At 39.1% G+C, this 24,821-nt stretch overlaps 1 protein-coding gene across 1 annotated transcript in view; it reads right to left on the bottom strand.

The window, feature by feature from the left end:
• Positions 1–8,227: 8,227 nt before the first annotated feature.
• The window catches only part of LOC112555900 (probable ubiquitin carboxyl-terminal hydrolase FAF-X), a 41,059-nt gene continuing 24,465 nt past the window's right edge, over positions 8,228–24,821 (bottom strand). The window contains 24 exon segments of the mRNA XM_025224471.1: positions 8,228–11,194; positions 11,545–11,614; positions 13,197–13,273; positions 13,466–13,559; positions 13,934–14,151; positions 14,610–14,669; positions 14,921–15,085; positions 16,627–16,800; positions 17,090–17,241; positions 17,638–17,731; positions 17,997–18,138; positions 18,479–18,570; positions 19,397–19,569; positions 19,831–19,940; positions 20,274–20,338; positions 20,712–20,790; positions 21,376–21,499; positions 21,817–21,908; positions 22,252–22,337; positions 22,521–22,662; positions 22,945–23,118; positions 23,457–23,629; positions 24,041–24,142; positions 24,681–24,799. Of these exon segments, the coding sequence (XP_025080256.1) occupies positions 10,781–11,194; positions 11,545–11,614; positions 13,197–13,273; positions 13,466–13,559; positions 13,934–14,151; positions 14,610–14,669; positions 14,921–15,085; positions 16,627–16,800; positions 17,090–17,241; positions 17,638–17,731; positions 17,997–18,138; positions 18,479–18,570; positions 19,397–19,569; positions 19,831–19,940; positions 20,274–20,338; positions 20,712–20,790; positions 21,376–21,499; positions 21,817–21,908; positions 22,252–22,337; positions 22,521–22,662; positions 22,945–23,118; positions 23,457–23,629; positions 24,041–24,142; positions 24,681–24,799 (3,191 nt within the window). The 3' untranslated portion in view covers positions 8,228–10,780.

Below are 24,821 nucleotides of genomic sequence, written 5' to 3'. Positions count from 1 at the left end.
ACTTTAACAAATGTAGACAAACAGTAGACACGCACATAGTATCACAAACTAGACTAAGTGTAAAAATACTCAAAAGCTAGACTGACAGTAGACAACCAAAAAAAGACTATGCTAACCTTTGACACAACACCCACACAAACAGCATAAACAATTACATTAACAGCAGACTGATTCGGTTTGTTTGTTTGTTTGTGTTTTTGTTTGTTTTTGTTTTGTTTTGTTGGTTTTTTTTTTGTTTGTTTGTTTGTTTGTTTTTGGTTTTTTTTGCATTTCAGAAGCATTACCGAAGATGGACACATTCCAAAGTATTGAAGAGTCTAAGAGAGCAACGGAGATGATAGGATTAAAGGAAGGAGAGCTTACCAACTACATCACATCCGAGCAACTCTAAATAATAATAATAAACAACTTGTGATTTCTACAGCCCATAATCACGCTCACCATGGAAGATCTGTTCTCAACTCTTAAGACAAGTAGGAGACATGGGAGAATACGAAGGACTGAAGGAGAAACAACTTGGCAGACAAGTTATAAAAGATAAGTATAGAAGACACGAAGAGGAATCAGTGAACAAACAATAAAGATGGAGAAACATAAATCTGCCGAGAAAGATGAGTAAGACCAGCGAACTGACTAAACTCACAGCTATAGGAACTAAGTTGATTGGTGTAAGGCAGGTGGGGAAACTTGTTTTCCTCCAAGGGACATTCTGATATTTATAACATCGTTCGTGGGGCATACTCAATTATCTACTTACAAATGAGTTTGCTGTGTGGGTAGGCGGGTAGCCAGTGCGGAAGACAAAGGAGAGGAGGGACCGAGGTCTAAGCACCAACATTCATCTTCACTGACCTGGATGGCAGCCAGTGACCTCTGAATAGACTTTTTTTTTTTTTTGCTCCTAATACATGTAGATAACAACTTGTCACACCACGAAAAGTAAATTATATATACCTAGCACACATATCTACTTTCTGCGCTGTCACTGATACCATCACTCGCTCTGTATCATCATCGATGTCTTGTCAAGCGATGACCGAGTTCAATAAACTTACGGTAAACATTGCCACAAAGATAATATATTAAAGACGATAATATAGATAATATGGAGCGATATTCCTTCGCCTTACTGGCTGGAGGGGACAAGTTTTGTCTCGTGCATGGATCTTCATTGACTTTTGGTGCCCCCTACTCATCAGGTAGGTTTGTTGCGCCATTTAATGTTGTGCTCCTATTGTTTATTCTGTGAGCTGCCAGTGAGTTTACTTATATTACTGAGCTACAAAGTCTACTCATCTACACACACATCGCGAGCCGACGGTTTTTGTCAAAGCGCACTGAGGTTACAGCCAGCAGTGAAATACTATTCAATGTTGTTGTTGTTGTTGTTGTTGTTGTTGTTGTTGTTGTTGCAGCAGACACACACAGCAAAGAAAAGATACCACGTGTTTTAACCCCAGGGTCAACATCACATCAGTTCAAAGCCAGGCTTCTCTGGCAGCCGGTCAGGGACTGAAAAGATGGGAGAGAGCGTGTGATGACAGGTGTGATGAACCGACACTCAACATGTCAAGTGATGGAGAGACAGACGGAGAGACAGACGGAGAGACAGACGGAGAGAACCACAGGAAACAGTGTGGACTACTACAGGACCATAAGTAACACAGACATGACTGCTGACTGTGGAAACAGTGATGGTAAAGAAACGGACAGGAAGATGCTGATATTGTGTTAGGTGGGGTTGATGGGATGTTGGTATACCGTGAGGAGAGTAGTAAACATATTTTGTATACATTAGTCGACAGGTTTCACTCTAATCAGCACGGGAAACACCAGGATGTAATTAAAGGTGTTTTACTGTTGGTCATTACCGGCTAAAGAAAATTGCGGGGTGAATGATGACAATGACTCCTTTATACTAACAGCTGCTTACATTGGAACCTCGCAATGACAGGCAAGTGCAAAGCTGTTTCAGTAATATTGTTGATATAAACAACCCAGACCTCGTGAGCTACGAGTTCGTGAGCAGGTTACACCCGGAATAAAAATGTTGTAAATGGGAGAGGGAGGGGCGCGACGAGAGAGCCAGGGTCCCTCTCAAGGAAGATGACTCCAATTTTTGCCGAGAGAATGAGGGTATCTCGGAAAGGTCGGTGACCTATGGCAGCATCCAATCAGCATTTAGCAGGTTTCTTACTGCAGAGCGCTAGCCGGAAGTTGGGGTCTGGCGGAGAGAACAATTGTCGGCTCAAGGGATCTGGTGTCCAATATATCATCAGTCAATCATAGGACGAATAATAATCTTGCATTCAAGCTTATTAACCGCTTATTCATCAGCTCTGCACATCATTGGGTGGAAAACGTGAAGAACCGAGAAATCAAGCTTCGTCGTGCCGGAAATGACGTCACCAGGGGTATTAAAAGAAAAAAGAAACTGATAAATACGCAGGTGATGATGATGATGATATCATATAAACAGCATTTTTTGTCTAAAATGAGTCGTAAAAGAAAATAGCAAGAGTTCAGTAAATTAACTAACTTCGGCGTTCGGACACTGCTTTCGTTTAGACACGTGACAAAGGTGTCATGGTGTGACAAATGGACCCCGCCACCTCACAAGCTCATGTCAGGGGGTAGGTGGACGTGTGGATGTTCTACAAGACCATTCTCAATCAATCAACAAGTGACTACCTGACACAAGGACGCACCAGAAGGAACCATAGCACGCGCCCGTGTCAACTGTTCCTGACACATCAAAGACACTTGTCACAGAGAAGTTCTCAAGGAAGACACGGGCGGTGCTGATGTCGGGAAAAATCTGCATGAACTACTTCCTGTGTTTTTCTGACACCTGTGGTCAGCGAGTGAAAGGTATTAGAGAGTCCAACATGGCTGACATGGTGTTGAGCAAAATAGCAACTAACGTGTTTGATGTTAATATAAATGTTAATTACAATTTCATTTGCATGAATGTTCATGTTTGATTTGCATAGACCTTTAGCTACAGTGTACCACTTCCATATTTAAAAAAAAATAGCTTTGTGATCGTCAGTTCACTAGGGACAGATGCAATCTCCAAAATATTCTTCAAGGCAACACAAGCGATGTTATGTAATTTACATATTTACAATTTACAAATGCAAGCGTCCAAACATGTAGTCACGTGGTATTTTATTGCAGCTGCACCCGGTGGTGTAGCACTTTATTGCAGCTGCACTCATTCCTATAGTATGTTATTGCAGCTGCACTCGGTCATGTAGCATTTCATTACAGCTGCACTCATTCCTGTAGTATTTTATTGCAGCTGCACTCATTCCTGTAGTATTTTATTGCAGCTGCACTCATTCCTGTAGTATTTTATTGCAGCTGCACTCATTCCTGTAGTATTTTATTGCAGCTGCACTCATTCCTGTAGTATTTTATTGCAGCTTCACTCGGTCATGTAGCATTTCATAACAGCTGCACTCATTCCTGTAACATTTTATTGCAGCTGCACTCGGTCATGTAGTAGTTTATTACAGCTGCACTCGGTCATGTAGTAGTTTATTACAGCTGCACTCGGTCATGTAGTAGTTTATTGTGGTTATGCCCACCTGTGTCAGAACTTACTGCATCTGCCCCCCGCCATGTTTAATTTTATTGCAGCTGCAGACAATTTCACTGTAGCTAACGGCCATTTTAGGTTTTACTGCTGAGGCGCTCAATGTGTTTGAATTCCGAGGACTTGTCCCCCTCCCTTCTAATGTCACGCGATCAAGATATCCAGCCGCACACTTACAAACAAATAAACAAACTGGCGGCTTGCGCTTGATCTCAATCAACGTTAGCTTTGACAGTGAACCAAGGTGTTTGTCATCAGACCACAAGACAAACATGTACAAACGATTCGTAAAGCCAGACATGAGTTGCTTTGCGAAGACTTTCATTCCATTCGTAGAGGAATGTCTGCCGCCAGACACCTGAACGAGCTTCGCTAAGGGCTGCCAGCTACTTATCGCCGGACTCCAACTCCAATGTACACACGACACCAGCAACACAAGTATCACAAGGTGCCCACGTCCTGCTCCAAGATGATTTCCACAAGACAGAAAACAAAAGCGGAAATAACCTTTATGAAGCGAGTCCAGGCCAATCCCGTAACCAAAGCTGGCTGCCGAGAGAGTACAACACCAGGCGCTGATCTTTGTGTGTTCGCCAGCCTCCTGAAGCAATTAATTAGAAAACAATTGAAAATTAGTGTTCACTGCATCGCTGAATTCGTACATTGACCTTTTTCAGTTTCCAGAAAGGCCCAAAGGTGCACAGTCGCACAGGCCGGCAATGTGGCAGGACCACTTCTCCCTCTACTAAACACAACCTCGACCTCCACCCTCGCGCCGTGAAGCTACACCAACGTGAGAACGAGCAAGGTGTGGGCGAGGGAGGACACATTCTACACAAACTATGGCCACACACCAAGCAACTCGACTACCACACGGCAAACAGGTTAGAAACATCTCAGCAACACATTATGACAGGCAAAAAATCCAATCTCACAACTTCAGATGGTTCAGTAAACAAGGGATAAATAAGCTTGTGTGGTTTGTTGCCGAGGAATACATTCACACACCAATCCACACAAACTGCAGGCACACTGTCAATTCTAAATAATTTTATTCAAATTGTGTTCCTCACATTTGTACAGTTTAACTTTCACAACATTATGTCAATACAATCTTTTTTGCTTATCTGGAATCGTAAAAATAACTTAAGAAAGAATGGTGAACAGAACGGAAGGAATAACAAATATTCAATTATTATGATGCACAGGTGATGCACACGCCGACAAGATAATGCAAGTCCGAGAGAAAACATGGGCACCACGAAGTGATGCAGACACCTGCGGCAACAATTAATTACAGCTGATAGGGATCTAAACATTGCCAAAAGGCCCACAAAATAATAATAATCATTAAAAAGAAATCACGCACGCACACATGCACACACATGCGCGTGACCAATAACTTCTCAAAGCAAAATCTCACTTATCTACATCAGTACAGACATACAATAAGTCAGAGAACACCCTTGTACATTATTTACAAAGCTATGTACACAAGCAGCTGTTGCACAGCGGTTTTAAGTTGGGTCTTATAGCTGGACACACAGGCACAACACACACTATCTTGTAAACGCTGGCAAAGATCCTGGGTATACCCACCCTCCAACCCTTTTCATGAAATTGCCATCGCTGCAACATTTTTGCTGCTGTTTCTGCGACAGAGCAATTTTCTTTCCAATAATACATACGATTTCCTATAAACAAAACCTTTCCAGTTTTGTTATTCACCGTATACTTCCTTCAACATGTAAGAGTTCCAGATCCGGTGAACCAAATATTTTTCCAAACACTGATGAATGGTGGAGTGGAGAAATGAGACATCAACTACTGCCAATGGTAGTGAGGTGAGCCGCAACAGATTTACAAAAGTACCAAGCAAAGCTGGCTTCAATGTTCCTCGTCTTAACACTCGCACCTTAGCTGACATACTCTGCACAGGCTCGCCTATTAGACAAAATAATAATAATCATCATAAACCCCCAAAAGCGAAGAAATGGGTGGCGTGAAGAAGCTCTTCCTTCTCTGTTTGAAACCTCAACATCAACAGACAACACAGGTATTAAAAGCCACCTAGCAAGGAGACAGGCTTGTGACAGACAAACACTCTGTACAGGTTCAAGGCGGTCCAGAAACAATGTGCTAGATATTCTGCAGGCGAGGGAAGCAACCAGCAACAGTTTTCCAACAAAATGAAAGACAATGTAATCAATGGACATGTACATGGCGCATAGGAGCACACGCAGGGGGAGAAGGTATGTTTGCAGGTGGCAGAGGGATGAGCAGAGGAAACGTGCGCACACACGCAGTTATACCGTGAAAGGACTCAGGCCAGGGGTTGCAGCTGCAAGCTAAGCGAAGTCCACTGGAGTTGCCGCAACTCCTGGTCCTACTCAAGGTGAAAGTTGCCCCAGGCAGTTGTGTGATGTGACTGTGGGCAAAGTCAGGTCTGTTGATGTTCCTGATTGACCAGCTCAAATGACCAACAAGTCACATCCAGGAAACATTTCCCCCCTATCCTCCTTCCTCCCAATTTACATGCAACCATTAAAATGTCCTTCTGAAGACAACTTTCAACATCCTCCCTCCCCTCAATGGCAAACACAAGTATGATCTTGGACCCCCCTACCACCACATACGCACACATAACACACTGTCACCAATTAAAAGCTTGATGGATTCCTTAAACATAGTTTTGTGCACAAACAACAAAAAAGGAATTTATAAATAAATGAAAAACACAAAGTGCATTTGCTCTCATACTAGGAAAAATTGCTTTAAAAAAAAAACCTAAAAGCATCTAAGAGTGCAAAGGTTTCCCTGATGCAAAAGCCTCTCGGAGTAAAGATGTGATAATGGCACAATAAGTGACATGTTTGCAAGAATTCTCAATCTGAATGAAACCAATCCATTTCCCTCATCATGCCACAAGAACGCAGAGGGTTCAAAGTTTAGTTTCTAGTATTTCCTGAGGAGATACACATGGCTGTGTAGTAACACATGTACAGACATGCACATAGACAGGTGCAGCCCACTAGTCTCTCCCATCGCTGAAAACACAGTCCTTCAACTGAACCTTAAGCAAGCGCTCATGTGGGGGAATTGAACATAAACAGAAGCAACGGGCAGTGTCGATTTCTACACAAGTCAAAGATATATGTAATGGAAAATAATGATTTTAACAGACTGTGAAATTTGCTTGGGGAAGGAGGTGTGTGTAAGACAGAAGGTAGGAAAGAACAAAAGGATGAAAATAAAAGATTGAGGAGCTGACGATGATGTGTGCAAGATGTCCATCTTGAATAAGACAACTTCCATGCTTGTTATTCTACACCAACAGATGTGGCAGGTCTCAACATCAGGACAATGTTCCCTTTTTCAACCATCGCCATTACATACCAACCAGTGATTCTGCCCCAACTCTACCAACTCTCCCCCAGAATGGCAACAAATGATGCCTTCCTGCAGGCAGGGAAATCTCTAACAGAATTACAGAAATCGCAACATTTTTCAAATGACAGGAATAATTCTTGACCAGCGAAGAGAGAATTGTGCATGTGATTTTACATCTTCCTCATGCAACAGTCATAACAGTACAGGTGATACTTTATACGCCATGGTAACCAAGATATGCAGCACGCATTATTACCACACCACCAGCTTGTACCAGGAAGTATGGTACATATATTAAAAAGTGAAAAAAAGGCCCAAAGTATTATTAAAGTAAGAATACAGCGCCAAGCAAAAGGCAGTTTGCCCCGCATTTCTACAAGTTTTGATGAGTTTGATGGGAAAAACTTAAAAAAGCATAGCTAATAAGGGTTTTGTGACAGGAAACATTAGCAAAATAAAAATTCATTTATCACAATGATTTTGGTCAAGATAGACATGCATGTTTACACCAACACGACTAAGTGGAGGGGGGGGAGACCCAAGCTGAGCAATTTTCATTTACACACATTTACGCTTCATAAAACTTTGGTCAGATCACACAAACAAGAACAAAACTAAACACAATAAATCTAGTGGTACAATGGTTTCTGGTCATAATGATTAAAAAAAAACCCATGATCGCCGTCCTCCCTATAAACAAAATGATAAATAATTTAACAAAACTGAATCTGCCCCCTCCCCTCTTTTACCCATATGTATGGCCAAGCAAACCCAGACATTTTTAAGCACCTACTATCTAAAAGCACACAGTGCAGAAAATTCTATTCCCATACCATATACTGCAAGGAATGGACTGATCATCCACCTTCTCGTTACAACTGGTTTCAGGCTACTCATGCACAAATTGCCAATTAAGGACTGCTCTTCTTATTATATACATAAAAACACAATATTTGAGTCTCTTTGTTTTCAGGAAGGAGGAATGGGTACACTAAACTACTTCCGTCAAGCACGATGACAGACTTTTTTCTGATACCCTTTTCTCAGCTGTGATATGACAAGCACAAGTATAGCAACAGTTAACACACTCCACTGCATTCAATTGCCCATATTTCATGTCCATTACAATCAGACTTGTAAAGATTGACACTCCGTCAAGCCTTCTCACAGACTCAGTTCTCTGAGAAAAAAGTTACTGACTGGCTGTACCAATTTCAGTTTTAGAAAAAACAGCAATAAGTGTTTTCAAGACTTTATCATCCACTCCAAATTCTAAAACACTGCTGTCTTCAGCAAAGGCTTAATACAAGTTTTGCAGGTCACATGCTGTAATGTGGCACCTCCTGTTCCTGACCGAGAACCTCCAACAGTACTTTACACAGAATTAAACATTTTTACTACTAAATGTCAGGCAAAGAAATTGTCACAGTTGCTGGCAAAGCATTCAGAGCCCTCATGGTGTGCATCTGGGCTCTTATGCATGCACAGATCTAAACTAAACTAGGTACATGCTCAGATATTGTGCAGTACACACATTGAATAAGAGGAGAGAGGTGCCACAAAATCAAACAATATTTACAAATTACAATACATTCAGACTTAACACAGATATTTTTCAGTAGACAGACGTACTGTCTGTCAAAATAGCATTTATTTTTATTTTACGCCAAGTTGAAACAAGTTTCATCATGTGAAGTGTGTAGATTTAAGAGAGAAAAAGAGAAAGGGGAAGAAGAAGCAACACCCCCTACCCCCACCACCACCACCAATCCATGGGTAACAAACCATCTCCTACCTTTCAGTGCAACAAATTGCTGACAATATCTCTTTATAGAAGCAAGAAAGCGAGCAGACAACAGGCAGTGAAAATCAAGAATATAACTGAAGGGCATTTGATCCATTTGTAAGCTAAGCCTTGCACATATATCACTGCACCAAGTTCTGAGTAAATGGATATCATGCAGGCATAGATGATTCTCTCTCCTAACACAAACACACTCAACGACACACAAAGAATAGATAGAGGTGATATTGTGGAGGAAAGAGATGAATTCGCATTTTTATGCATTTTTTTTTTACATGCATTAGCTGAAGTCCCTAAATCAACGAAGAAAAGAACTTTTAAAGATAACAAAATCTGCTATCATAAGAAATAAAACTATTTCAGCAGAGCAAAAGAAAAGTACCTGATGACCTGTAATATTCCCCGTCTAATTGTGGACAGAAACATATCAATGCATACTACTGCATTAACTGTGCTCCCTCTCCTAAATGACTAACTGGTAAGTAAAATCTTCCCGTTACATCATTTAAGTTTTAGATACTTTGAAAAAAACATGACAGCTGCAGATGAAAACTTTTTCCTTCATAAGAATTAGTATTTGCACCTACATGCACGCTATTTCACCATCTGTTCAAACTGACTGGAGGTATTCACCACCAAAACTGCGAGTCAGACCCTGCTAAAAATTTTACAAACACTATACACTTTTCTGGCTTTAGTGGTAGGTCAAAGCAACAATAAAATCCTTCAATTTGTTGTTATACAGATCAACTTGAATCAGGATGCTTCAATTTGAGACATCACCCTACCACCTCAAAGCTCAAAATAGTCCATGACATGATACAGTAGCAGCAGCAAAACATGGTGGTTTTAAAATAAAAAAAGAAAACAGATGGATTTGCAAAAGAAGATACCAGTCTGCATTCTTAGAGTTGATTGCAGCAGCCTTCACAACTTGCATCATACTTTGCTGTGAGCAGACTGGGAAAAGTGACAACATATAACCTCTAGATCTTTTCACAGAAGACAAAAATAGAAAGTTTCAAAGGGTACTTACACTCCTATTAAACCAGTACTTAGCCTAGGATCTCATGTCACTAATGAGGCAAACAATTTGTTCACAATTCATCCATCTTCTGGCAATAAAAGATGCTGACATGATACCTGTGACAGTTTTACAGGTGCCTTTACTGAAAGCTTCATAGCTGTGCCCATGCAAAACTTTAGAATTCTAGGGACACTGGCTAACACTGCATAACAAAAAATACTCAGGTTGGCTTTCATCTAAAAGGAATACATCTTTTACTCAACAGAATCGCTCTAAACACTGTTAAGTGCAAGAGATCACATTTTGATAACCATTTAAATGGCAGCCATGATGATGCTGAAAGCAAGATCCCTTCCTAACTTGGTCACATTGCTGCTGAAATGTCCTCATCGCAAGCTGCCCCATGCAGCCTATTACCATGATACATTAAGCTGCTCAGTCATAAAAAAGGAAAGAATTGTTAAGACTAGGGAGCTAAGCTGAAAATCTGCACACAGCACTGCCCCAGGTTGATGACTTCACAGCTTTCTTAACTTTCAGAATTCTACAAACATGTTTTAAATGATGAAACTGCGTTCTCAAAACTACACTAACTTGTTAAATCTTTGGCAACATTTTTTCACATTCTTGTAAGCAGCTATTCAACCTCAACATTTCCTCCACTTCCACACCTCAACACCATCACAATTATCACAGGAGCTGGGGGGATGCTTATGAGCTGCAGCAAACAACAGGCAGCTTTACTCCCTCTGCACTGACCTCACAATTCTCACCCACCAAATCGTAGATCAAAATGGCATGTGTCTATATGAGGTGGTAATGAAGCTGAAAAATCATCTGACAATTCAGCAAGAGACTGCAGACAACTGCAAAGTTCAGTACTTGGGATTGCTGGGGAAGGGGGGTGGTAGATAAGAGAGAAAAGCTGTCCCTGCACCAACAAGGTGCAGGCTTGTTTCTAGTCACTGTTGCTACTCTGAGGCACTGGTGGAGCTGACGGGATCTCCTCCTCTTCTCCAGTTTCTGAGTTCTCTATGGGTTGCTTCTGATTCTGATTGAGCTGGTTGTTTATCTGGTTGCATGGTGGCTGAGCCGGCTGACCGCTGCCCTGCACATGCACTTGGTTGTTCTGCATGGAAGGAAGTGTTCCAGTCAACTGATTCTGGTTGGCCTGAGAAGAGGGTTGTGAAGGCTGCTGTTGCTGTGTTGAGGAAGATTGTCGCTGTGACTGCTGCTGATTGGAGGACTGCTGATGTTGCTGGCTACCACCTGCCGGCTGCTGCTGCTGTTGCTGCTGACTGAGGTAGGTTGGAACACTGCTGTCTTCAGCTGGGACATCATGATCCTCTCCCATCTCAACCTCCTCTTGTTCCTATAAAACAGTTCAAAAGGGACAAAATTTTATGTAATGGCATACAGACCTACTTGAAAACAGAGATTATCCCCTTTTATTTTTTCACACACAAAAATTACTAAGTCCTGTAAGTTGTATATGCACATGTTCTCAAAAGACATGTCCCCAAATCTGAGTGAATACCCTGTTCCCCTCTATTTTCAAAATAGAAGCTGACATTGTCATGCACAGAAAGCGACTAAACCCACAATAGCCAATTATTTGAAAAAAAAAAAATAAGTGCACTCTCGAAACACACAAAAGGCAAGAAACAGTCACTGCTGAAACTGACAATACAAATAAATGAAAAAATTGAAAGTCTAACTTACTTCATCAGGACACAGCTCAAAAGCCTTGGCAAGGGTCACTTTTGCACTCTGGGACCTCTCTAAGAAATAGCTGAAGAAAAAAAAACCCACTCATCATTCAGAACTTTGCACAAACTGGCCCCACCCTCTTCCCTTTTTGCTGCAAATAAAGCCTGTGTCTGGGCTTATAATGCTCCAGCCTATGCAAATTCAAATCTTTCAATCACAAACAGAACACAAATTGACATAAAATACAAGTATAAAGTGAATTTCTGAATGTACATAATGTAATTGAAGATGAAGATTAAAATCAGATATACAGAGTTTTCTGATTATTGACATTTATTCATTTTTTGTATTTCCACCAATCCTCAGTCTTAACTCAGGATTTTAAAGTAAATTTGCCAGCCGATTAACTTTTTGTTCCATCTTGATCCACTCTTCTCTAGCTAAAACGCTCTCAGAAATGTTTTGACTTTAACTGGACAGGCAAATGATTTTTTGAATTTATTTTTTTTCAACACTGCAGGATTGTAGAGATTGTTTGCTGCTCTTCTGCTAAGTTTTAAATGTTTTATTTCTTGATAACCAAATTCTGCATCACGCCTACTTTACTGCTTTTTCAGTTCACAGTGTAAACTATTTTACTTTTAGGAAGTGGCATGGTTTGGTTGTTTTTTTTTAAATAGAAAATTCACATATATCAGCATACCGAAAACTGGCTTTTAAATTTGTATTTAGGATTACAGTGAAAATTTGATATGTAAGTTCCAGTTATTAATAAACAGAAAGAAATGTTTTCTATCCTAACATGAATACATATTAACCAAAAATCAGAAGAATCACAAGGTACACAGTAATTCGGCTGATTTTGCTCACCAAACTGACAAAAAACAGGGGGAACACTGACCCACGTACTCTATTGCATTTTGTTCACTATACTACAAAGAATTTAAATTTGAAAAAGACCGGATGTCTTGTCGTACAAACCAAGGGAAGTAACTAGTAAAAAAAAATTATTCAGCCTTCTGTTTGTGGCTTTTTCTCGTGCTTGAGGTGAGGAAGCAGAGAATCCTTGCTTAGTCAGCAGAACTTCAAATCATTTATAGACCTTGCTCAGGACAACCCCACCCCCCATTTTGAGTGGAAAAATCACTTGAGCAAAATACATTTTTTCCCCCTCCCAAAAGCAGAAATCCACCAAAAGGTGAAGAATTACAAGCCCTGCTATACACATGACTGTTCAGACAAGCTAATCTGTAAACAACCAGCCCACAACTCTGTATTTGACCATTATGCTGGACTACACTCACTTGGCTATCTTCCAATGCAAATACTATTAATACTTTTTAACAATCTTCAGCTTTCATATGCTACAGACATATTAGCTGATGCATTTCTCTGACATCAGGAGTACCATGACTACATCATCTTCTCAAACTATCACTGATGTAAAGTATGTAAAATGGCAAATAAAAACAAAATATGATAAAATCTGATTTTAAAAAAACTTGGCTTGATTGTCAAACTGCCCAGATAAATGACTATAACATAATATTTTCTGTCCACTATTTCCATGATGTGCAAATGATATTTTAAAACATTACACCGACAGATTTTACACCTGTGTTTACAAAGCACATGCAGACTAGAAGAATTAAAGTCAGGCTCACCCATTTGAAGTTTCATTTGACTGAGCTGGTGGAGACCAGTTATTGTATGCATACTGAGTGTTGCCTGGATATGGCCGCTGTTTTGAAAGAACATATTATACAGAAAATAAGTGAAATATTCAAATGAAAACAAACTTCACAAATATTTTTACTAAGTAGATATACCAAATGACCATACACAAACAGAAACTGAAACCCTTGTGACCAGCCATGGGTAGTGGAGGAGGGGGAATGATGAAATGCAGCAAATTGGTATAAAATCAACATACCCTCTCTAACTCATCATTCAGCCAATCTACTGCACATGTCCACTTGCGCTTCAAATCTCCATTGACCTGCAGCATGGTTGCTGCTGGGGCGCAGCTGAAGAAAAGCACGAACTTAAACCATGCTACATTTTTTTTTTACATAGGCAGTCACAAGCAGAAGCAAAAGACTCTTACATTGTTTCTGTTTAATAAATTTTCTAGACATTTACCAGAGCTTACAGATACACTCTCTTTAGCTTCCTATAAATTAATGAATTACAGCTACCTGTATTAACTAAAGCTTATGCCCTCTAATTAGCTTCCAATGAATTACAGCTACCTGTATTTCATCAGATTAAAATATTATAGCTCATTAAAAACTGTTGTTTTGTGGTTTGCACTTGGTTCTTCTTTTTACTCTTACTGCTTCGTTCAGCAAATACAAAAATACATGCAAACCACCAAAAAAAAAACCCCAAAAAATCTCACTGTGTGAATAGAGACACCATCATTTTGATGCACTGGTAAGCACGTTTCTGATAATGATTCTTGGAGCGTTGAATGGTGTCAAAGAGCCCATCACGGTCATCAGGGATGCCTTTCAGAGCATTGTGGATGCGGTGATTTTGCCATGAATCTTCTATCATCAACATTTGCAGCAGAAGGTCCAGATAGGGCCTCAGCTCATAGGTGTAAGAGTAAGCCACCTATTGAAAGGAAAGAGACAGACATCAAGACATTAATCCAAATCAAACATTTTGACTAGCTCCCTTCAAAGACTATGCATAACTCAGCAGCACATCTATTCCTGAGAAGCAGTTTTAAAATTTCTATGCATGCACGGCTTGTTGGGTATTCATGATTTCATGTGTATACTGCAAACATCACACACAGATACATTGAGAAAAACTGGCACTAAGAAACATCCTGCACAAGCAAGGACTTCTATGAAATGGTTTTTAATTTTTTATTAGGAGTAGAAGGAAGGAAGGTAACACACAGTTGGTGAAGGAATGGTGGGAATTTATATCCTGACAGTCTTTTCAAGAATGCAGCTAGTCGATGTTTTTCAACAGGTTGACATAATACGTAAATCATGTAAGAGTGCTCCAAATCATATAAATAATGCTGAAGTGATCTCAGTCCAAAACTATGCTTGCCATACCTGCCACAAAAGCTCACTAAGAACTGTAGAAGAAAAGTGGGGGTTCTCCCAGGAACAGAACTGAAACAGAAATGTGGATATTGTCAGCCAAAGCACTATCACTATAACAGCACAAAAAATACAAAATTCAACTTAATTTCCTAATCTCATTTTTTTCATCGTCTGTTTTTTTTTCCCCTGCAAAATTTGTCCAGAAACATCATGAGTAAATCTTCTCTTATCAGTTGTCATAATTCAGAAAAAGTTTTCTACTGTATATGTCAAAAACCTAAAAACAATCTGTTGTTTGACATGCAATTGAGATGGCTTACCTTGAGAAGCTTTGCTGTGTCCTCTGTGTTGTTGCACTCTTCAATAAGCTTCTTCACATAAATTGTTCGTGCAAATAGAATATCTTCAACTGGTGGCTGGATAGGCATCAAGGGCTGCGGACAGTGGCTGTCAGCAAATGGGTTGTTGGCCAGTGGAGGCTGGTTCTGTTTGAAGTCAAGCCAATGAAAAATGTTAGTCCAATCTCTCATTAATACAAGCCAATCCTGACCACTTGAACACGAAGAAAATTTAAATTCTCAAGTCTTTGTTCAAGACTGATCAGATGACACAACCATAGCAGTTTCATTACCATTTATGCTGTCAGCCCTCGAACTTACTTTCTCTTTAAGAGAGGAAATCAAACTCAAAGACAAGGTTTGCTTTGCTAGTATTTCTCTTGAATTACCCTCCATGGCCTATAAAAGGCTTTACTATCAGCTGACTGCCAGTTTTTTTATGCACGGTTGGCATAGCTGAAGTAAAGGGGAGCCAAAGGAGGGCTTTATGTTGTCATCTTGTAAATCTAAAAAACATCTGCAGAGGGGTTAGTTCACCACAGCAGACCTTTACATGTCAGAGAAGGAACCCACCATCCAAACCTGCGGACTGGGTACTGATGAGGTTAACTTTACAATCCACTGAAACATGAAGAATTCAAGAACATGTGCCTAAAGAGGCTGCTCTGAATCTGGTATAAAGAACATAAAAGCAATGACTTTGTATGAAGCACAGCTGCCACACTCATAGGCCACCAGGAACTTGCAAGAACCAAGTGACATAAACTGCTCTGGTCATGTAACTTGGCATGACACCTTGTCAAAGACTGTCATTCGCAGTACCCTGGAGAGTGATCGATGCTGTAGGGGCCAGAGGAAAAACTGGCTTACAAGCATCAAAAAATGGGCTAGTATGCAGGTATACAATCTGCACTTTTCCTGAAAAAGCACAGGATGCAAAAAATTATAAACTTCTTTCACCTGATTAGGGCAGTACTCATGTTTCTTTTGATAACTTTCTATCCTGAAATAAAACCAGCAGTGGCTTACTGATCAGAAACCACAGATAATACTTATGGGGTGATGACATATACAACCACTACCAAGCTACAGGCAAACGTCATTCAGAAGTTGAAGTTTCTTGAAGAAAAATCTCTGAAAACATAATATCGAAGGTCAAACACACAGTACCATAGTAGTGAAACATAAATGTATAGGTGACCATTATTAGAAAACACCTTAACACCACTGCACAATAGTGGAACTATGGCTGAACGATGCCGTAGCAAAAAGGCTGCAAAAGGCATCTGCAGACGAAAAAAAAACCAAAAAACTAGCAGTCAGCTAATGGGTGTTTCGCTTCTTCCTTGTTACTTCTTGAGGAGCCTAGGGCCACAACAGTTAATGGTGGATGACGTTGAAAGTAAGGAAACTTCTAGGCTCATGTCATCTGGTAAAGTTTGAGTAGAAATCATTTTCAGATAGCACAAAACACAAATTGTTATCAGGAATAAAAGCATAAATTCTTTACCACCATCTTGAAACTTTTTAAAGAGTTCAGCAAAACAAATCTCACAGTCAGTCCCACTTGCTTGCCCCTTAATGTTCTATCATTGGTTCAATCAAATATCAGCCAAACTGCAGCTTGTTAAGAACCCCACCCACCTTGGGTAAAAGACTAAAATATATAAAAACTATAATCTGCTTACTGCAATTGAGGACTGGCAGCGGTGTGACACATCACAACACCTCACTAAATGTGACACAACGGAGTACAACTTGCTCAGCTCAGCATACTGGTACTTGATCGGGGGCCCTGGTCCCTCATCCAATGCCACCAGCATAAACAGTGCAGGCACCGTTAGCCGAAGAAGTTGCATTTTCTTAAAACAGAAGCATTCATGATAAAATTCAACAAATACCACATTTAATGTGGTCTTAAATCAAAGCTTCTAAAAGGAACCCACATAGAAGCTTTCTACTTTAAGCAAAAAATGAACTCTAGGTCTTACAGAGGCAGAAAAGGTATGTGCTCAAAGCCCACATACCTACCCACCCAACTTGCTCACACAACCACATCTCTCCCTCAGTCCTACACACAGATGCATCAATAAAACAACAAGTCAGCACAAGTCACCGATTGTAGAAAAAAAAAAAAAAATTAGTACATACCTCTTGAACACCAAGATTAAGGTACATGAGAAACAGGTTAAAGTACTGCTGTAGGTGCCGTCCATGTTCAGAAACTTCCTTCCGTAACAATGCCAGCACTGCACTCAGTATATGATCACTTAGTGTTGCATTAGGGTCTGCTGGCTGGTTGGCTGCAATATCAAACCAAATGAGACTAAACATGAAAACATGGCATACATGGCAGGGTTGCCTGTACTGACAAATATTTTGTATTTCTTTAAGCCCTCTGCTAGAAGTGACAACAGCCCCTTAATGAAATACCTAATGCTGTTTTTTTTATAAAAAAAAAGGAAAAATGTTGGGTCTGAAAAAAGCTCTTTTTATCAGCTTCAGTCTTTTCAAAATCCCTTGCTTTTTACCACAGTCTTCTTATATTTAAACTTGAATAAGTTATCAAGACTTTTTCAGGATATGAGCGATTTAAACAATACTAAATAAGAGATACTAACCATACTCCAAGCAAAACTGTTTTTTCCCTTTCCTCTTTTGTTTGAATCACAGACCCACAAAACCACGTGACTACTTACTGTAAAGTCCTTGTATAAGAGGTGGAGGGCAGGGCCCATCCTGCAGTGACACATGGGCCACAATCACAATGATCTTCGCAAAAGCACTACGAACCTGTGTTCAGATAGACATATGTCAACACTGCATTAAAAACAAATAAAAACCAGTGTCTCTAATTTTACAGTTAGAAGTGAGAGCTTTGAGCATGCTATGTTCTAAAATTATGATGTACAATTGAAAATAATGTCTGATGTTTTGTCTATTTTGATTTTGCAAATACTGAAGAGTTTGAATGTCACTACTCTGTTCATCACAACAATTCCACCTCTTCTCCCCCTACAAAAAAAAAGGAAAGGAAAGAAAAAAAGCAAGCCATCACCTCTGAGCTTGGACACTCTAACAGGTATTCAGCAAAGCGAGATGGATGATTAAATAAGACATTGTGTGCCATCCATGATCGCACACCTGGACTGCAGCGAATGTGCATGTGGAGAGCATCATACCAGTCCCCTGCAGGGCCTCTGATCACAAATAATAAGCACTTTTCTAAAACCTAAAATAAATGTAGCAGCAGACTCAACAGTTTTACATTTATTACCCAAATAAGTACTTTTCTTTACACTCTTACATTAAACTTATGACCTGAAATTCTTGCACAACTTCTGCAACAAACCCATTAGTACATGTACAATAGCAAGATTTCTAAAAAAAATACCAAAAATATTCTGTTAGTAACCCCTGAAATAATAGTGGCCTTAAATTCTGTTACAAATTATCTGGACTTATTATTCAGAACTGCATATGTCAAAAATTATAAAATTATGGCAAATATTATACACCTGTTTTAAAATGTATCCTAACCTGAATGACTTTTTTGTATGAAAACCAACGTTGAAAAGGAACTTGCAGCCCAGCTTTATACTGGTGAGGGATATCTGTTCCACATCTGGAGTCTAGAACAGTGGTGTACATGTTTTTACTTTTGGAAATTGTGAGAGTAAAGGTCAGCACAATGTTTATTTTCAAGATGCACTATTGATGACAGCATATACACATTCACACACTAATCGTCCCCAGCCCATCTACAAGTTAGATGAAACTGCTCTTTCCAGCAATAATGAAATCAAGTTTTTACAAGAACTATGCATAGTAGAATCACATAATACAGGGATGCACAACCTACGGCCCGCGGGCCATATCCGGCCCGCGACACGGTGCCATATCCGGCCCGCGACACGGTGCCATCCGACCCGCGAAACTTTTGCCCACAGTGCAGGAAATCGGCATGTTAGTAATAAAAGAAGACCTTAAAAAAACTAAAAAAAAGGAAGAAGAAGTATTTATCCCCACGTAGGGGCGTTTCCCAATCTTTTTTTTCGATGGACGAACATTTCGATTCAGTGCTCCGACTTGGTGTCTCTACGATGAGGCCGGACATTCAGAAGTTGGTTTCGGGAAAACAACTTCAAATATCCCACTAATTACCACATAATTAATGGTAAGTACAACTTGTTTCTAATAAAAAAATGGTATCTGCTCTATTTTTTTTTTTATTTTTGTGGTGAAGTGGCCCGCGACACGGCTGTCCGAAATGGATATGGCCAGCGACACGGCTGTCCGAAATGGATATGGCCCGCAGGCCGAAAAAGGTTGTGCATCACTGACATAATAACATTCAGTCCCTTTGACTACTTAGAAATCTGTTAGATATCTGGGGGTTTTGTTTAGTGCAAATATTGAGCAGGGAACAGGTCACCACATTGACAGCAGGAGAATTACCATCTTTTCCTGTAAAGCATGGTTGATGAGATAGTGATTGCAGGTAAGTAGCTTCTTCATGAACTGGAAGTACTCCACTGAAAACTGGTTCTTCTCATGCATGAACAGCACATTCTGCCTCCTAACACACCTTTCAATAGCCACGGGCATTTTGAGTTCTGTTGAAGATTCATCTAAAAAGAAGACATGCACCATTCCTGTTGCAAACTCATTTACAAGAACTTTATAGCAATAAAAAAGAAAATGCACAGCTATTGCAAAGATAGTTTAAACTACTGCTCTATAATAGAAAATATAACGATTGCAAAATTCACCAGCTTCAAACATCATAACTTCAATTGGTAAAGACAAAGAACACCACAGTTAGAAAATAAACTCTTGAAATCTAGAATAAAAACCTTAGGAAGACAACAGGAAAAAAACAAACCACCTACTTATTGACAGCTTTTGAATGTCCTTGCTGAGATCCTCTTTTACTTCATCTATTCTCTCATAGAAAAGAATATACGCATTCCACCACCTTTTCTGCCTCCTGAATGCTGACCTAAAGGACCATCGTGCATCTTAACATTAAAGTACATTGGAAGAATTCTTATTTTTTCAATTTGTATTTGTGCACTCATGACAAGATATTTGCAATTTGAAACATTCTAGTGCTAAGGCTTTCTGTATTAAATGTATATCATCAAACTGACTCTTGTGTCCCAATTATAAACAATAGTGACACTGGCAATCAACATCAATATTTGTAAGGATGGGGGTGAAAGAGACAATATAGCAAGGGCTCTTCCCACACATTAATTTTGTAAACATACCATAGAGTTAAGTGTTGTAGGATATGCAAATTATCAATTAACAAGAAACAGAATAATCTTACCTCTTCAACATGTGATCATAAACTTCTCCCAAGTACTCTCCACCAAAGCACTGATTTTTCATTTCCTGCAGAAGATGCAAACATCAGAATTTTAAAACAGCTCACCTGTGGACATACCAATGCATGGATGTGATCAAACTTAATTAGCAGAAAACCGAAGAAACCAAAGTTGCCAAAGCTCTGTGACCATACTGATAACATCCGAGTCCATAAGACAGACTGCAAGAAATTTGAAGTAAAATATGCAAGACTGCAAATAATCATGTCAACAATAGAGATTGTACAGATTATAATGTCACGATGTGAAGTTTACATTTAACACTCTGGGCCCAGAATGCAACTACAGTTGTAATGTGACATTAACAGCAGTCAGAATTACATAGTAAATAGCCCAGTTCCAGCATCTTACCATCTATTAAGGCAAAAAATTCTACCAACCTCATCATCATCCATTTTGCACTCGCTGACATCGCCATCATCAAATTTGTACCACTTAGGATGGGCATCATGTTGTCCCCTTTAATACAGATCACAAGCTCACAATCATGTTTTCCCCTTTTAATACAGATCACAAGCTCACTATCATGTTGCACAATTCCATTTCTGGTCTTTGTAAGCAATTACGAAGAAAAGAACATGCAGTATATATGGATGGCATGCTATCTTTAAATACGCTAAAGTGCAAACTCTTGTTTGCTATGTACAAAAACCAAGAAATTTGCTTAACTAGGATAACCTTAGTATTGTATAAATAGTCATACTTTTTAACCATAATTATTTTAAAAATTACTTGAAATAAACTATTCTCAACATAATGCATGCACTTATGTCTGAACAGAAACTCATAAGAGTATACACAAGCACACAAGATCAGTGGAAGAATTGAAAATTCACACATTTGTTACTCACCAGTTACATCTTTGATTATTGATTACATTAATCTTTGATTACATGCTTATGATTTGTTTAATTTAAATTATACCTTGATATGCCCACTGCATTAGAAAATTGTATTAGTAAACAATTTTCAGATTTAAAATCTACATTCAATATTAATAATATGATGCTAGCAGTATGATGTATCATTAAGAAACATATATACCTGTGGAAAATATAAGAATAATAGTGTCCTCCACTGGCCTGCCCACTGTGAACCACCACACCGATCAAGCGGTACTTGGTACTGGTTACAGTCATTGCTTCAAGGTCATCATCAATGATTTCACCTGTGTGTGCAGTTATAACGAACCATGCACTCATATCTTAACTTCACATCAAGTTGTTAGGGTCAGCAATAGTATGTTAATGATTTTTGTCTCGTAACCCTTGGTAACTCTTTTTCTTTTCTTTTTAAAAAAGGAAGGGGGTGGGAAGATCACAGTATGCAATCTTGATTCATTGTAGCTTTGTGCTTTAAATGTGACCAAAGTTTTGCAAACACTTCCACTGAAGAATATCTTTTCATGATTAATTTCACAAATTTTAAAAAGTGTTGTTACCAAGCATGCCAATGATGCAGAAATATTATGCCTTTAGAACCAACCTTCTATCTTGGCTAAGCCTTGTACTGTGTATGGCTCCATGTCAAACTCACGTGGAAACTCAAAGTAATCATTAAACTTGATTGCACATTCCCTGAAATTCAGATAAACCCATCTACAGAGTAGCATTCAACTCCTATACCGTTCATACCCAAGAATGCTAACATTTTCATGCCTACAGCTCAATTGCATCAATACACCCATAATGAGTTAAAATATGTGAACAGCACAAACAGGAGAAAGCATGTGTCGAAACTATGTACACTAAAAGTTCTTTCATATTAGAGGAAAAATATAGAGGACAATTGATTTAAGAGCCTTTGGTGGAAGATCTGAGGTAGAATCGTAATGTCAAATGAAAATGTGTTACACTTTTTTTGTTTTCCTCTCTACAAATAAAACTGTGAAAATCTAAATTTGCTGAATGAAAAGCTTACCTTTCCCAGTCATAGTCAAACCTCTTCAATTGTATTGCTAATATCTTGGGGAGTTTTCGTATAACAAGTCTTTTTACTGTGTCAACCTGCAAGAGAAATGCATACTATGAAAAAGGAAATAATAATAATCATAATAAAAAAAAAGGACAATAAAGTGCATGTGATGAAAACCCAATCAAAGAAGACACTCATTTTCACGATTTAAAGTATTAAAAAAGATTGAAAAAACAAATTCAAGAATCAGATTTAGTGACCACCCTAATACTTGCCTTTTTATCACACTTTTCGCAACGATATGCATTAGCACCTTCCAATAAATCCCCTTTGACATACTGCTCAAGAGATTCAAACAGATTTTGATGGTTGCGAATATCAACATTCAATGTTGTGAAAGCCTCTTCCCTTTGGTACCTATAAAAGTGAAACAACACAATTATGCATGTCTTTATGTTGGGATAAAAACCCATAATACTTCCAAAAAACCCTAAAAACTACTAAGCATCAAGAATGTTTTAAAAAGATGGAGGAGATGTGGGGTTTACATTTGTTATATTCTCTAGAATTTGGATAAAATTGTTAAGACAAGAAACAGAAAAGGAAAATACGTCACCAAATTTCTTCTGAAAGAAAAGCACGCAAGGTGCTACACACCCAAGACTCTCTTACAGTTTCTGTTCACCTTGTAGTATTTACCTGTGGGGGCAGTCTTTGCATATTTTTTGATCAGCAAAAGATCCTCCTAAGTGCTGAGCCAATAGTGTTGGCTGGCTGAGAGATTTGAGTGCCTCATCCAGTGAGTCTACCAGGCTGTTAAAGAATTCCAGTGCATCATGCTGCTCTCGCAGATTGACAGGCTCCCCCCACAGTCTGAAGAAGTAGACACAGCAGATAAAGACAACAAAACAGACATATGAAAAAGTGAAGGTTAAAATATGGATAGCTCATAAGAACTTGCTACTGGATGGGTACTTTTTCTCCCTTCTACCAGAAGACAAAGTTTTAGGACATGGTCATATAATGACCAGGCATACAGTTTATTTTTCAAAGCAATGCTTACAACCTGAAAGCAGTTAATAGACTATAAATAACAGCCCTTTTCATGTCGGTGATAATATTTCTTTTCAATGGTAGATTAATGGCAAAACGAAAAATATATAAAATATAAAAATTAAGAAGAAAACAAACACAAAAAATATGATTCTCACTTGAAGTGCTTCCAGAATCCCCGAGGAACAAAATATTGAAGTTTGCTGGCAGCTAAATGACCAAAGATGACCTGAACTTGTTTGAGCACCCCCAAGTTGTAGTCTTTGCGTTCCTCATCTCGGCTCCCTTTTTCCTCATCTTTGTGCTCTTCTTCATTGCTGTCAATGTTTGTCTGAAAGTGGCGAAACCAATTCTGTGAAAATGGGTGAGGGTAGATGTGAATTCATTAACTATCAAAACCCATACTTCTCAAATTCGACCAGGTCACCCAAAAACTTTCTTGAGCCATACTTCACCTTAAAAATCTGGTGACAGGGACAGTGGGAGTATGATCATCAGACAAAGAGTGGAATTGCACCCCCCCACACACACACACGAATATCACATACACACATAAACACAAGCTAAACATTTCTAAATATTCAAAATTGTTTGCCGGCAAATTATTTTGATAAAAGCGTCAAAATATATATACAGTATAATACTCTTTCTCTGGGAAGATACATTACACCTTCCAATGCTGAATTTTTTTATCTGTCTGCATAACAGCATTGTAAGTTTTACTTAAAGAGAAAATATTCACCTCATTTTCAGGCTTTTCATCATTAAGGAGCTCTTCTTCAATGTTGTCTGCTGCACCGTCAACAGCCAAAATTCCTCTACGCAGTGATTCTATCATAAAAAGCTGCAACAGGAAGTTCGTCTCCTTTGTGTTTGAAAATAATCATTATTATTGAAAGGAATCTTTCAATTCAAACATTCATCTGCACACCATCAGGATACTTTTCTGAGAGTCCCGAAGGGGTAAGAGTGGGTGAACATTTCAAGAAACTGAGGAGCTGTGCACCTGCTGAACTGTGATAAAGCACAGTTTCGTGTTTAACATTTGACATCTGGATAAAAGTACACTCTCATGTTCAACATGTGATGTTTTCAGAGAAATTAATAACATTCAATAGCATCAACAAAGCTGACAAAAAAAAGGGGGGGAGGGCATGGGTAAACTTTACTTTCCAGTAAATACTGGTGAATGTTGCTAAAGATTTTCCATATAAACCCATAATTGTAAACATCTTCTTAGGGAGAGATGAAAAAGGGCTTTGGTGTTTTCTACGGAAACTGATTAGCTATTCTGCAAACGTTGAAAAGTCAATCCAAAAGAACAAAGCAAGCAAATGTATAAAAAAGAGAAAATTAGAGTTGCCAGGATTTCAGCTACATACCTGTTGCAGAACAGAGTTCATGTAGCATGTGGCTCCAGCGTTCTTCAAACCCACAAAGCCACGGGGAGGTCGAGGACCAACAGGTGGTACATACTCCCATTCTGACAAAGGAGTTTCATCTGCAAAACATTCACAATCTTG

This window comes from Pomacea canaliculata, linkage group LG14 (genome assembly GCF_003073045.1).
Source record: "Pomacea canaliculata isolate SZHN2017 linkage group LG14, ASM307304v1, whole genome shotgun sequence".
In the NCBI taxonomy this organism is placed as follows: Eukaryota; Metazoa; Mollusca; class Gastropoda; order Architaenioglossa; family Ampullariidae; genus Pomacea; species Pomacea canaliculata.
This window is presented reverse-complemented; position numbering and strand designations above follow the sequence as displayed.